This window comes from Arachis hypogaea, chromosome 8, assembly GCF_003086295.3.
Source record: "Arachis hypogaea cultivar Tifrunner chromosome 8, arahy.Tifrunner.gnm2.J5K5, whole genome shotgun sequence".
Classification (NCBI taxonomy): domain Eukaryota; kingdom Viridiplantae; phylum Streptophyta; class Magnoliopsida; order Fabales; family Fabaceae; genus Arachis; species Arachis hypogaea.
The window spans coordinates 2,853,747-2,867,792 of NC_092043.1; the positions used below are offsets into that span (position 1 = coordinate 2,853,747).

Sequence of the window (14,046 nt, forward strand, 5' to 3'; positions counted from 1 at the left end):
GACTGATACGGTGATGGCGCGCCAGGCAGGGAACGACAAAGATATCAATAGGCTGAACGAGACGTCACATTACGCAGGGGCGGCCGACTTCGAAGTTAGTTGTGTTCTGTTTGTTTAATCTAAGTATGTGGTCATTGTTAGGGTAGTTCTGAAGAGGCAGAACGTAGTTAAATGGATTAGATATAGGTCTTTAGGAGGAATTTAGAACTATATTTGCTTGTTATGATATAATTATTAGTTTGGAACTCTGTTTTACTTATGCTAGGTTGTTAGTATTTATAACGTTTTAGTTAGGATTTGCTTAGTATGGAATATGCAATTTAGAGACATGTGTAAGCTAGAAACATCGAAGTATGTGCTTAAGTAGAAGTAGTTGTAAGTTAGAAAGAAATATTTGCGTAACCTCTAATGTGTTGTGTATCAGGTTAAGCTGATCTAATTACACTACAAGAAAAACACCCATTCAGGTACACTTGAAAAGTGTAGCCAAAAGTGAAAAAAAATGATGCCTTAGGCTACGGCTACGCTTTTTGGGCTACGGCTACGCTTTTTGGAGTGATTCCTATTCGGCCGTTGCCTATTCTCAAAGGCTACGCTTTTCTACACCAAGGGCTACGCTTTTGGCGTTTGGGAATAGGCTACGCTTTTCAAGTGATGCTGTTCAGGACCAAAGGCTACGCTTTTCAGCTTTCATTCTTCCAGAATAGGCTACGCTTTTCAATGCTACTACATCACTTGTAAAGCGTAGCCCCATTGTATACCATAGCTACTTTTTATAAGCGTAGCCTTAGGTCCCTTTTTTTTTTTGGTATACTATAGCTACTGTATATAAGCGTAGCCTTAGGTCTGGTTTTTTTTTTTCTGTATACTATAGCTACTGTATATAAGTGTAGCCTTAGGTCTCATTTTTTTTTCTATACTATAGCTACTGTACATATAAGTGTAGCCTTTGGTCTTTTTTTTTCTTCTGTATATATGATTACATGTATAAATGAATTGAATATTACAAAATAAAAATAAAAACATAATTATACTAAATAATTTCTTTATATAATAAAAATTGTCTCAAACCAAAATATATTTATAACATTGATCCAAAAGTACTAGAATGAAATTAACTGTAAAAATTCATACAACTCAAATTAAAGTAAGCATAGCCATATCAAAACCATAATATCACTTGGCCAATAAAGGTATCTTCTAATAAAAATCATTAGTCAACCATACATGTAAAGATCCTAAATAGCACTCTATCTTAGCCAATAAACCACAATAATAGTCAGCTTAATCTTCATTGTTATCCTGCATAATTATATAGATAAGTAGTTAAAAAAATATTCATAATGACATTCGTAATTATAAAAATTAAATGGAACACGTAGTCATAGTAAGCCAAGAAAGCATATATACTAAAAAAATAACATGGTCACGGCAGAAGAGGTGAATTCAAGGAATTATGTATTATCTTGTTTCATTCAAACTATAAAAATCTACTGGTGTTTCTTCCTTCCATTTCCTTTAACACAATCCTGATATGTCCCTATAACATTTTTCATGCACTAATTAACCAAACTTTCACACTTAAATTAGATATAGGGACAAATTCATATGTACCAAGTGCAGAAAATCAAAGATACAACCACCAGAATTACACAAACAAATTTCAGCCATAGCAATACAACTTTAGTGTTAATAAAGCCAACAAACATTTTCAGCCATAGCAATTAATGTAAATGCAAGTAAAAACTGTGGAATAAGGAATAGATAAGGACATACCACATCTAAGTTCGGAAAATGTGTTGATCCATGGCCGCTATTCGCATCAATAGGAGATTGTTGGGCGTCTTGTAATAAAGCTTCTAGTTCTTCTGGCCTCATTCCAGGTTCCGATCGCCGCAGTAATAACTTAATCAAACACAAACAATTTTAAACCACAGATTCTAGCAGAAAGCCAATTACCGCACTAACAGTTTAAAAGAAAAAAAAATATCAAAGAGAAACATTTAATCAAGTACAAAAACTTTCAAAACAAAAAGTGTTTCAATATTACACACATAACACATTAAATCATTCACCTATTCAAGAAATCAACTTCAGTCTCAGAAGAATATTACCATAAGAATCAGCAACTGAGGGAAAAATTGTAGTTTTACTCAAAAGGGGTATAAGTAACTACAATGTCCCCATTTTTATACATGACTACCTAGATTTCTACAATGGAGATGTCAAACAACCAGATTTCTGTCAATTAGAAAGTTAGATTTTTTCTGTCAATTAATTATAAATTATTTTCTTGAAATTATTTTTAACTTTAAATTTTAAATTTTAAAATGTAAGCTTTAAATCTTAATTTAAAAAAGATAAAATTAAAAATAAATTATTTTTTTATATTTTTTAAAATGAAAACGTACCTTTGTGGGTACTGGGTGAAGAGAAATTCTTGCTCTTGTTATAACTCCAAATTGTCCTAAGCCTCCAAGAACCGTGTGAAATAACTCTGAATTCTTTTGCTTAGAACATGTTATTAAATCTCCCTTTCCTAAAAAGAAACCACACAAATTCATTAATTAATTAAATAATATAGATAGATGATTGCATGAATGAATATAATCTTATAAAAAACGGTGACATCATGAAAAGAAAAAACGTTTCATGTTCATATTTCATATTATTTTATATTAATCTGAAAGAAATGGACCATGTGTAAGACTTGGACTAACATAAAAGTCATGAAGTCAAACAAAGAAAAATGGAGGCTATGACCGTGTGAACGTAACTGCTTCTTAATCTAATAACAACTAAGCTATTCAACAACCAATACTTAAAATTAATTATTGAGTGAAGTCTCAAAACATGTTTAAAATAATTATATAGTTTAGCTTGACATATCAGAAGTGTGTATACAGGTGTGTATACAAGGATTTGATTGTTAATTAAAGTGGAGAAATTGATAAATTAAAAAAGTAAATTATAAATATTTATTCTTAGAAAACTCAATTTTCTTATATAGTTTTACCCATCCATAACCCTTTCATTCTTTGTTCACCTTACCAGGATTGTATATGATTGGTTTTCATGTTAATCAGATTTCTTTCTTTCAATTCAATTTACAATTCAGCTCACCTTTCTTCTTCCTCTTCTACTTCTTCTCTACTCCTTGTCTTCTTTTCATTCTTTATATTCTTCACACCATTTCTGTTTCAGAAGAGTTGGGTGTTGTTTCAGAAGAGCAAGTTGACTTCAATAATAGTTGTATTTCTTCTTTGTCTTCTGAAGAAATTTCTGATATAAAAGCAGAGTAGCTCAATTTAGATGAATCTGTAAGTGAGTCAAAACCGATTCTTGAAGCTACCATTGGCAGTTTAAATTGTGAAGAAGACAGTGATATGTTTAAGCAACATTTTGGCAGCTTATCAAATACACACAAGGTTTGTCTTCTTTCATGAAATAATGATGTCATATTAGGCTATTTCTTGGAAGCATAAAGGATTTAAAAGTGTAAGAAAACTCTTATGTCCATTACTTTAAATTAGTCTCTTGGGTTTATTTGTCTTATTCTTATTCTGGGGAAATACTTATTAAGCTGCCCATTATAAAACTGAGAATATAGGTTGGCAATTGAGCTAGTTTATAACTAGCTTTAGTAGAAATTAATGCTTAGCTTATAAAATATATTGCTGGTTCTTTTTAGCATCGTCTTGGAAAAATATTGAAAATGACCGGTGGGTGACAAATTGATTATATTTAGGAAAAGGGATTTACGCATCTAATATGTAATATAGAGATAACACTATAGTAGGACTAAGCATAAATGACGTTTTTTCTCTAACTATAAAGTTATTGGCAACAATATTCATGGCCTGTTAATTTGTGAAAAGTTGAGGGTTTGAGTGGGGTTAATTTCTTTCCAAAACCAAGCCTTCTTTGCGGATAAAATTTTGTCACAAATTTTGGATAATATAGATACAGTTGAAGTACTCTACAACTTGACTTATTTTCTCTCCAGATTAGACCACATTAGCTAAGTATTTTGAGCTCTTTTAATGGTTATGTGCAGACAAAGTCAATAAATTCAGTAGTTAGAAGGTTTTCTACAAGGTATGTTGTGCAGCAGAATTACCCAGGAGATTGCAAAAGACTATTTATCAGTCCTGTTAGACATATAACTAATAAAAGCATGAACTCTGAGGAAAAAGCTGCAAATTATACCTTATCCAAAAACAGATCCTTGCAGGACAACGAAATTGACGAATTAAGAAATTCTTCTAAGCATGTATATGTGAGTTTTCAATTCAATTTACAATTCAGCTCACCTTTCTTCTTCCTCTTCTACTTCTTCTCTACTCCTTGTCTTCTTTTCATTCTTTACATTCTTCACACCATTTCTGTTTCTGGCTAACCAAGAAACCGTTCAAACTGTAAGAACTCTGTTAGAAACAGGAAGCTGAAAACAGGAAGTTGAAAACAGAGAAACGAAAGCCAACTTATTCATTGAGAAATCACAGAAACAAAAGCTTATTAACGCTGCATTTGGATTCAGTCTCAGAAACAAAAATACAGAGAAAATATACAAGTTGTATATTGAATCACAGTTCACAAACCCTAAAATACCACACATCTTCATCAATAACAGCATGCATGTTATCAAATTACAGTTCACAGACCCATATTTCAGAGATTAAAAGCCCCAAATTAAAACCCCTAAAATAGGAACCCTAAGCCACTGATCAGTTTTAGAAGCAAATAGAAATCAATACATACCTATTCAATGATGTGAGCACAGCGAAGACGATGATGAGAAGCACGGAGATGATGATGGTGAGAGCGGTGCAGCGACGATGGTGACGGTCGCACACCGACGATGGTGAGGGTCGCACACCGACGATGGTGACGATCAGTGCAAGCGATGGCGAAGAGGAGATGACGACGGTCAATGTGGAGAGTAGTGCAGGTGAGTCGTGAGTGGGAGGCGATGACTCTCAACGGCGACAGTGAGAGGGTTTCAGCTTGTAGTGAGGCGGTCAATGGCGAGAGTGAGAGGGTGAATGGCGAGACCGAGAGTGAGAGGGTCAATGGCGAGCGTGAGTGGGGGGCGACGATGGTTAGCTATCGAGACCGAGAGTGAGAGGGTGCTATGGAGGGTTTGTTGCTCGAGGATGAAGGTGACTAAGCTAAGACTCAGAAGTTTAATTTGCTTAGTTAGTTTTACTAAGTGTTAAGGTCTTTCAGGAAAAACAAGGAAAAAAATTACTAAGTGTTAAGTTTTTGGCTCTAGAGACATTAGGCATCACTTTTGAAACGCACCCAAAACTTAATAAATAGGCTATCCTTTAAAAGCGTCTCCTTTGATATGAAAAGTGAACCTATAGATATCAACCTACGGCTACGCTTTTTAAGTGATATCTTTAATACCTAAGGCTACGCTTTTTAAATGATGCTGCATTTGTGTATCCTTTTCTCTTATAAAAAGGCAACACAGAGAAAAGCGTAGCCTATTCTATGAATAGGCTACGCTTTTCAAATGTAGCCTAAAAAAAGTGTGGCTGAATGGGTATTTTTCTTGTAGTGTTACTAGACCAAAAAAACCAGTATCTAGCTAAATTTTTTAAACTTGAATTTTTTTTTATTCTTCAGAGGCATCACCTTCTACTACCTCGGCGAGTAAGTCATACCCTTCCTCCACCTGACGTCATCGTCCCGTATCTGGTTAAGGCCGGATTCGGCGACACGACGCCCCTCAAGGACTTCACTTTTGACAATTCCCTGATTTAGGCACTCGTGAAGCGATGGCCTCCGGAGACGAACACGTTTCATCTCTCGTGGGGGTGAGGTCACTATCACCCTGCAGGACGTAGCGTGCCACCTAGGCCTATGCGCACATGGTAACCCTGTTGGGGGTGCCTCCATGACTTCGGTAGGTGGTACAGCACTGAGATGTGGGCATTGGTGGAGCAGTTGCTTGGTGCCAGGCCTCCGGTGGCAGTACAGCAGGCTGTGCAGAGGAAGGAGTTTTTCACGCTGAAGCTTGTGTGGTTGCGGGATCGTGTCCGCCAGATGTCCCCGACAGACAACCCGGAGACCCTGCGATAGTATGCTAGGTGCTATATTATGTTACTGATTGGAGGGCATTTGATGACTGATAAGTCCAACAACAACTTGGTGCATGTACGTTGAAGTCGGAATAGCCGAAAACAAAAGACTCCGTTCTCCATGGGTGCCAGCAACCTATACCTCACTCTTCCGATCTCCCTCACTTCTGTACCACTGAGCTTGCTGAATATCAAACTATTTAAATCTGACAACGTATTAACATGCTGAGTGCGAAACAATATCGGATCCTCACACTCAAATGTCACCCTATTGTCGCCATTTCTCATGCGACAATTGGGATAAACAAGAACAACTATGTAAGAAAGGTTACCGGCCATTGATTCCTTGTTTTTGTCAGAAAAACGAGATAGAAAAGATATAAAATGTGTGTGGAGAACACCAAGAATTACACATTCTTTTATAACAACTGAAAATTTATCTTCTATTATCTCGTTTATAGTGTAAATGAGATAATCACATGTCATACTGATGTATCTTATCTCGTTTACACTATAAATGAAATAAGACTGAAGAATTTAAATTGATAAATATTTTTTTAATTATTTATTTTGATAATGATTACATTTATTTTATTTATTAAAATAAAAAATTTTGTAAATTACATGTTGGCCAACACACAAGGTACGTGTCAATCCTTTCTACATGTAGAAGACAACGAGCTTAGAAAACGAACAAGAGTAAAGTATCGTTTTTGTCTCCAACATTTGGGGTAAGTCCCAAAGTTGTTCCTAACGTTTCAATCGTCCTATTTATGTCCCTAACGTTTCAAAACTGACTCAATATTGTCCTGCCGTTAGGGATCCGTTAACAGAATTGACGGCGGGACAAAATTGAGACGATTTTGAAACATTAGGAACTTAAATAGGACGAAAACATTGGGGACAAAAATGATACATAGAAATAAATTTTAATTTTATCCTTCAATAATATCAATTTTTTACTATACATAGTATTCAATAATTTTTAATCACATCTAAGTAAATTACACTTAATCATATTACTTTCATTTTAAATAAATTAATTTTTTTATAATTTTACTCTTAAAGATTTTTAGTTATCATGAAATGTTTGTAGAATGACTAGTATATAAATTTGGAGAAAAGAAAAAAATAATATATATACAATAAAATATAAATTATACATTTTATCTCTAATGTATTAAAATTATTTAAAATTATAAAAAAATAAATTTATTTAAAATGAAAGTAATGTGATTAAGTGTAATTTATTTAGATGTAATTAAAAAATAATTAAATACTATGTACAGTAAAAAATTAATATTATTAAAAAATAAAATAAAATAAAAATTTATTTTTATGTATCATTTTTGTCCTTAATATTTTCGTCCTATTTAAGTTCCTAATGTTTTAAAATTGTCTCAATTTTATCCTGCCGTCAATTCTGTTAACGGATCCATAATGACAGGATAACATTGAATCAATTTTAAAACATTAGAAACTTACATAAAATGATTAAAACGTTAGAGACAACTTTAAAACTTATCCCTTAGAAAAAACCAAAACTTTACTCAAACGAACAATGAAACATGTTTAGGAGTTCTTAAAAGGCTTTGGAGAGAAACATTGCTATCATAGTAAGCATCATCTAGGAGAGAAAAAAAGTTAAAAAAGAAAATATTATGTTATTCGTGTGTTAAAAAAAATAGAGTAGTTAGTGTATTTTGAGGGAATATTATATTATGCGTAAAAAAAATTATAAGTGTGTATTTAACAAAAGTGATACGTAATTATACGTGGACGATAAAATATATTATCAATTATTTAAAATATACTGATTATGTAAATTTATTATTTTTATTTATTTAAAGTTTATTATTTGATTAATATTAGCTTTAATGTTACTATTTGTAATTAGTTTGTTACTATTTATTTAATTAATATCATTTGTAGTGTTATCATTTATAATTATTTTTAGTGTTATCATATATAATTTATGTGTAAATTATAATATTTGAGGTTAATTTATATATTTTAGTAGATAATAATTATTCTATATTTTTTATTACAGACTGTATTATAGCTCTATAAATATTATAGTGCATAAAATTACAAATAAAATTAGATTCTCACACACAAATTTTATATTTTTATGTATATTTTATATAATTTCGTCATTATAATACACTAATATTTTTAAAGTATTTTTTATTACAACTGCACTAAAATAACCTTTTAAATAAAATAATAACGAATTTTGTATTATTTATAAACAAAATTTTTAGATAAATAAAAAAATATTCAATATATAAATCATATGTTAAATAACATCAAACTAATATAAAATACGTGTCTAACACACAATTTACATATTGAAAAATGTCTCCGACATAGCTCAACACACCATCTACATGCTAGATAACTCTTTGCGACTTCTACCTCTTTGTAATTATACTAAATTGATCCATTTCTAGCAAAAACACACGCAACTTTTTCATATATTTAACAAAATGAGAAAAAAAAAAGGCTAGATGATAAAAAGAAGTGCAGAAGGGGAATTAAAGGAGTGACAGGTGTCATAAGATGGGTTTATTTGCCGTATCCAAGCATCATCAATTTAACTCAAAATTCAAGAGTCTTTTATAGCAGCACGGACCTCATAATATCATAGCTGCCACGGCACACTAAAGAGTGCGACAGCACGTTCCATTGGAAGAAGCAGGGCCCTACACGTGGTGTGTAGCTTGGCACCCTTTGACGGTTTGACCTAAACACACCAAGCGAAAGGCTCAAAGCGCGCACATATAATGATATGGCTGCAATCAAGTGGTGCTGCAGCATCATCCCCCATGTGCGTGCGGTGTAGGGAAGAAATCCCCATCGCGGGTGCGGATGAATGCTACGTGTGAAGGTGTTGATGTGTGATTTGTGGATGTGCATAGGATGCAATGATGTGGAAAGAATACGGTTCCACTTATATGGAATATAAATGTCGGAAGAGGAGAGTATGGGAAGTTCTTCTTCCACTCTCCTTTTACAGTGCCTTCAATTTCAACCATACACTGATATCAACATATATATAATATCAAAGCTAGTTTAAGAAAGAGAAAGAGAAAGAGAAAGAGAGAAAGAGAGAAAGAGTGATGAGGACGGTGATAATGAAGGAAGGAACTCATGAAGGTGTGGTGAAGGATAATGGTAACTCAGATGAAGTTTCAAGCTATAATAGATTCTCACAACTGCTTTCTTCCAAAGATCGTGATTTTCTGCTCTCTCCAACGGGGACTCAGGTTTTTTCTTTCCCCATCTTTCTCTACCTAGTTTCGTCCATCGGGTAATAGCCGAAAACGAAAACCAAACTATGCTCCTAAGCTACTACTACTACTTCTTCTTCTTCTTTAGTTCCAAGTGTTATTTTGGGACGGTGGTCACTGCTGGTCAGTTCCCTCCACCCTCTTTTTCATCATCTATTTTATTTATTTATTTTTTCTGATATTTATATATCTATTTTTGTGATATATATGATTGTGTGAAGCTCCTTCATACATCTTCGCCGTTGGCCTCATTTGCTTCTCCATGACCGTTTAGCTTTTATTTATACTTGGCCGGAAATTATTAACATGAGCTCCCTCAGAAATTAATTGGATGATAATAATACTCAAGAAATTTATGCATAGTAAATATTAATAGTATGATTATTTACAAATCACTGTGTGCAATTCTTGTCTAAGCTGCTTTTGTATTCGTCTTAATTTGCTGAGACTTCTATCTGATGTAGTTTTTTGTATAATTATTTTAATAACATCTTAAAAAATATAGAAAAGAGAAAATTTGTTTGCTTGGTAGGCTTTGCCGCGGTGGCTGATGGTGGGTGACCTTATTATGTTGAATCGCCGCGTGAAGTAAATAAGAGAAAAATATTTAAATTTCTATCCTTCATATTCAAATAATCCTTACAATATTAAATTATATTGGTCATCGAGATATTATATTACCAAGAGCCGGAACTTTGTCTGTCATCTTTTCCCTGGCAGATTTTGGTACAACCTTCCCGATTTATGTATTCACATACTATAATTCTTGAAATTATTTATGAAATGGATGGATAGAAGCTAGCTCTAGAAGACTCTATATGATGAATCTATATTCCAATTAAGTTCTAGATTATTAGGGTTTTAAAATTTATTAGTATTTTGACAAAATGTTCTCAATTTCAAAAAGTGGCTGGTTATGGTTTGCTTGATGATCCTGGTCAGCTGAAGACGTAAATAATTATTATAGTATCTACTGTATATAAATTATGAAGCACAGAGGTAAAAGTCTTCCCTAGATAGAATACTTTGATTAAAAATAATTCTTCTTTATATTTTATGTACTGAATATATACCCCGCCAAGTAAGAAGCCGTACCCGTTTTAGTCCTTTTCACCGCCCAAACAAACGGGGTAGCTAGCTGGCTATTTGGGTATAAATGAACTATTGAGAGAAGCAGGTTTCATTTTTTGCTGTGCTGCATAAGGGACCATTTGTCCTTTATCTACTTATCTTGACAAACACACAGTGAATTGCCATCATTTTTTTCCTTTTCATTCTTTGTTATTTTAGGAAACCATCCTAAACAAAATTAATTAAACCATAGATTGCATTCACTTTCTTAACAAAGGTTGTGTTTACTTGTTTCGTTTAGAGCTAAACTAGTTTCTTAATTAGTTGTTAGATCTTAATAAGATGCGAGGAAGAGGCAAACGCACTCACGAGCTACACATGGCCAATGTTTTATAGTTCTTTTCATTATGTGATGGTGAGTTCCTTCGATGTTGCTTTCGTGGAGGACCGAGCATCCCAGGCGAAGGACAAGTGTCACCTAAACCGTTCATCTAGCATTTACTCTTTGCTTTGTACACGTGGCCTATTATTGCCTACAAACAGTGGGCCATTTCGGTGCCATGTCCCTTTCGTGAATCTGGAAGGGACTCGATTCTATCCGCTTCTCTTCTCTTCCCTTCTTAGTACCTCGGTATCTCCTACTTTTATATCATGATAAATGTATATACAAGATATGTACTACCTCATTTTTTCGTTATATTTCAGGCCGTTAGTTCAAACTCTTCTAAACTCAAAGTAGTAGCAAGGATTATTATATTTGGCAATTTTGTGATTATATTTGACACCAGGCCACTACCTCTCATCATGAATAAGCATTCATAATATGTCATGCATGTGTGCGTATTAGGGATATTTAATGTTTTTAACGTGTTACATGTGCACCGCTACAATATTTAGTTTCTTGGTTAGCACCTAGCTAGCATCTAGCATTATTTATTTTGCAATGTAATTCTGAGTTGTACTTGAACAAAATTTAAGGATTGATTGTAAGCAATAAGTAATCACTAGTAATAACGGTTAACAATTGTGGTAAGAATTGGAGCGTAAAAAGCTAATAATTGCTAATATATATGTGGTGGGTACAGGTGAAAGTTTCTGATCTTGAAGGAAAAGTAGTGGGCCTATTTTTCGGTGCCAACTGGTACCCACCATGCCGTGGATTCACCCAAATGCTAGTTGGAATCTACGAGGAGCTGAAAAGCAGTGTCCCTCAACAATTTGAGATTGTGTATGTGTCCTCTGATGAGGATTTGGACGCCTTTAATGGCTTCTATGGAACCATGCCGTGGCTTGCAATTCCATTCTCAGATTTGGAAACAAAGAAAGCCTTGAACAGAAAGTATGACGTGGAAGGCATTCCATGCTTGATTATGTTGCAACCCGATGGAAGCAAAGACGATGCAACAATTCGCGATGGGGTTGAACTTATATATCGCTATGGAATCCAAGCTTATCCTTTTAGTAAGGAGAGGTTGGAGCAGTTGCACGAGCAAGAGAGAGAGAAGCGTGAGAACCAGACTCTCACTAATTTACTTGCTAACCACCATAGAGACTATGTTTTGGGTCAAACCGGACTCATTCAGGTAAATTGCTCCAATTATTTCTTCATATCCTTTTGCACTTGTTCAGTTGCTTGCATGCTACTGTTCCAAGTTCCAACTTAGCTTGTTTATAGCGACTAGTATATATATATATATATATATATATATATATATATATATATATATATATATATATAAAATAACAATTTCCTTGTATTCTTTTAGTTATTATACTCACTTCGTGAAAATATAATTGTAACATTACATTTTATTGTACGGATTATTTTAATGTGACAATTAATGACGTAGGGAATATCAAAAAAATATAATTCTGTAGAAATTAAAAATATGTTTTCAATTTGTGATCTTATTATCGAATATTTTTATTCACTAAAATCAGTCACTCAACAGTATATAAAATATAGTCACTCAATAGTATAAAATATTTTATATGTTAGAATATAAATATATATTAAAAATAAATTAAATTATACGTATATTTATACATAAATATATATATTGATAATTAATTTTAATGATTAATTTTAGTGTATTAATAATATTGTGAGATTCTTACTCTAGCTAGCTAGTTGCTTCATTAGATTATAAGTTAACGGTCTTCGAACCAAAAAAAAGGGGGAATTGACCATATTTATTCCCAACCTAGCTTATAGAACCCATTTATGCGTAGGTTAACCTGGAAATAAATAAACTCTTGGTAGTTTGGATTCTATCATTTGTTTGTTTAACAGAAGGGTTGTTAATCAAAAAACAGGTACCTATTGCATCTTTAGTGGGTAAAACTGTTGGACTCTACTTTTCAGCGGAATGGTGCGTGCCATGCGCGAAGTTCACTCCGAAACTAATTTCCATTTACCACAAGATCAAGCAGGAGCTAAGTGAAAAGGGTTCAGAGGAAGACTTTGAAATAGTGCTGGTTTCCCACGACCGTGACAAAGCATCATTTGACTCTTACTACGGTACCATGCCATGGCTAGCTTTGCCTTTTGGGGACCCAGAGATCAAGAACCTCGCTAGGCACTTCGATGTGCAAGGGATTCCTTGCTTGGTAATCATAGGCCCCACTGGTAAAACCATTACGGGGCACGGGAGGAACTTAATAAACTTGTACCAAGAAAATGCATACCCTTTCACCGGTGAGAAAGTGCTGCAGCTGGAGAAACAACTAACTGAAGAGGCGAAGGGGCTTCCGAGATTGGTGCGCCATGAAGGGCATAGACATGAGCTGAATTTGGTGTCTGATGGGAATGGAGGTGGGCCATTCATATGCTGTGTGTGTGATGAACAAGGATCTAATTGGGCCTACCAGTGTCTCGAATGTGGCTATGAAGTGCATCCAAGGTGCGTTACTAATGCTCCAGAACATGACAATAATGTCGTCGTGGGAAGATGACACCCCTAGCTAGGCCTAGTGGTGCTATGCATGCTGATGATAATGCTGATGATGATGGTGATGATTATGATGATGATCATGGTTGATTACATTTAATTTCCTGTGTCAGTGGCCAAGAAAGAGGGTATAGTGAACCCTTGAGTTATATTTGTCCTAATCTATTTCACGGATTGAGATTCTATTTTAGAATTGATTATATAGGATTTACATTTTATGTGTGGCTTTTCTTCTTGTTGCTATTATATGGAAAAGGAGAGTGACTTTGCTTCTACCAAAGGAATTGGAGACAAAGAGAGGATGAGAGTGACAACAGAAAGGAGATTAAGAAACTACATGTGCCTTGTGACATCGAATAATGACTAGAATTGTGGTTAATATGTTGCGAATTTTTAATTGAAGTGATATGAAAATTGACCTTAGAGAGGCCTTTATGTTGTTGATTAAACAATAGAAGACAATTAATCCTTTTACTGCCTTAGAAACTTGATGAGAAATGTTAGGGAAAGAACGACTATTTTGAACAATATGAACAATCACCAATCAAATGAAAATACGCTACACTCTAATTTAATGTTATTAATTAAATTTACTCTTTTAATCCTATTAATTCACATTGTTTAAAAAAAATTGTTGGTTAC

General features: G+C 33.8%; 1 protein-coding gene and 1 long non-coding RNA gene across 4 annotated transcripts; one reads left to right on the forward strand and one right to left on the reverse strand.

The window, feature by feature from the left end:
• Positions 1 to 1,028: 1,028 nt before the first annotated feature.
• LOC112705669 (uncharacterized) lies at positions 1,029 to 4,828 on the reverse strand. 2 transcript variants are annotated; one of them, XR_003155527.3, is made up of 5 exons: positions 4,762 to 4,828; positions 4,314 to 4,416; positions 3,124 to 3,282; positions 2,412 to 2,534; positions 1,029 to 1,302 (listed from the first exon to the last, which is right to left on the reverse strand). It is a non-coding gene; the product is annotated as an uncharacterized lncRNA (long non-coding RNA). The 2 variants fall into 2 exon arrangements; XR_003155528.3 differs by having other exon boundaries at positions 4,302 to 4,416.
• A 4,004-nt stretch (positions 4,829 to 8,832) lies between these two features.
• Positions 8,833 to 13,827, forward strand: LOC112705670 (probable nucleoredoxin 2). 2 transcript variants are annotated; one of them, XM_025756564.3, is made up of 3 exons: positions 8,833 to 9,358; positions 11,539 to 12,036; positions 12,770 to 13,827. In XM_025756564.3, exons 1-3 carry the CDS (start codon positions 9,212 to 9,214, stop codon positions 13,406 to 13,408), a joined length of 1,284 nt encoding a protein of 427 aa, XP_025612349.1. In that variant the 5' UTR covers positions 8,833 to 9,211; the 3' UTR covers positions 13,409 to 13,827. The 2 variants fall into 2 exon arrangements, with proteins under 2 accessions (XP_025612349.1, XP_025612350.1); XM_025756565.3 differs by having other exon boundaries at positions 8,865 to 9,505.
• Positions 13,828 to 14,046: the final 219 nt, after the last annotated feature.

Bases quoted from the DNA above. Each gene is read 5' to 3' on its own strand.
- LOC112705670 (XM_025756564.3), top strand. From the start codon at position 9,212: ATGAGGACGGTGATAATGAAGGAAGGAACTCATGAAGGTGTGGTGAAG. The intron at 9,359-11,538 runs GTTTTTTCTTTC...TGGTGGGTACAG, and splicing joins TCTCTCCAACGGGGACTCAG to GTGAAAGTTTCTGATCTTGA. The intron at 12,037-12,769 runs GTAAATTGCTCC...ATCAAAAAACAG, and splicing joins GTCAAACCGGACTCATTCAG to GTACCTATTGCATCTTTAGT.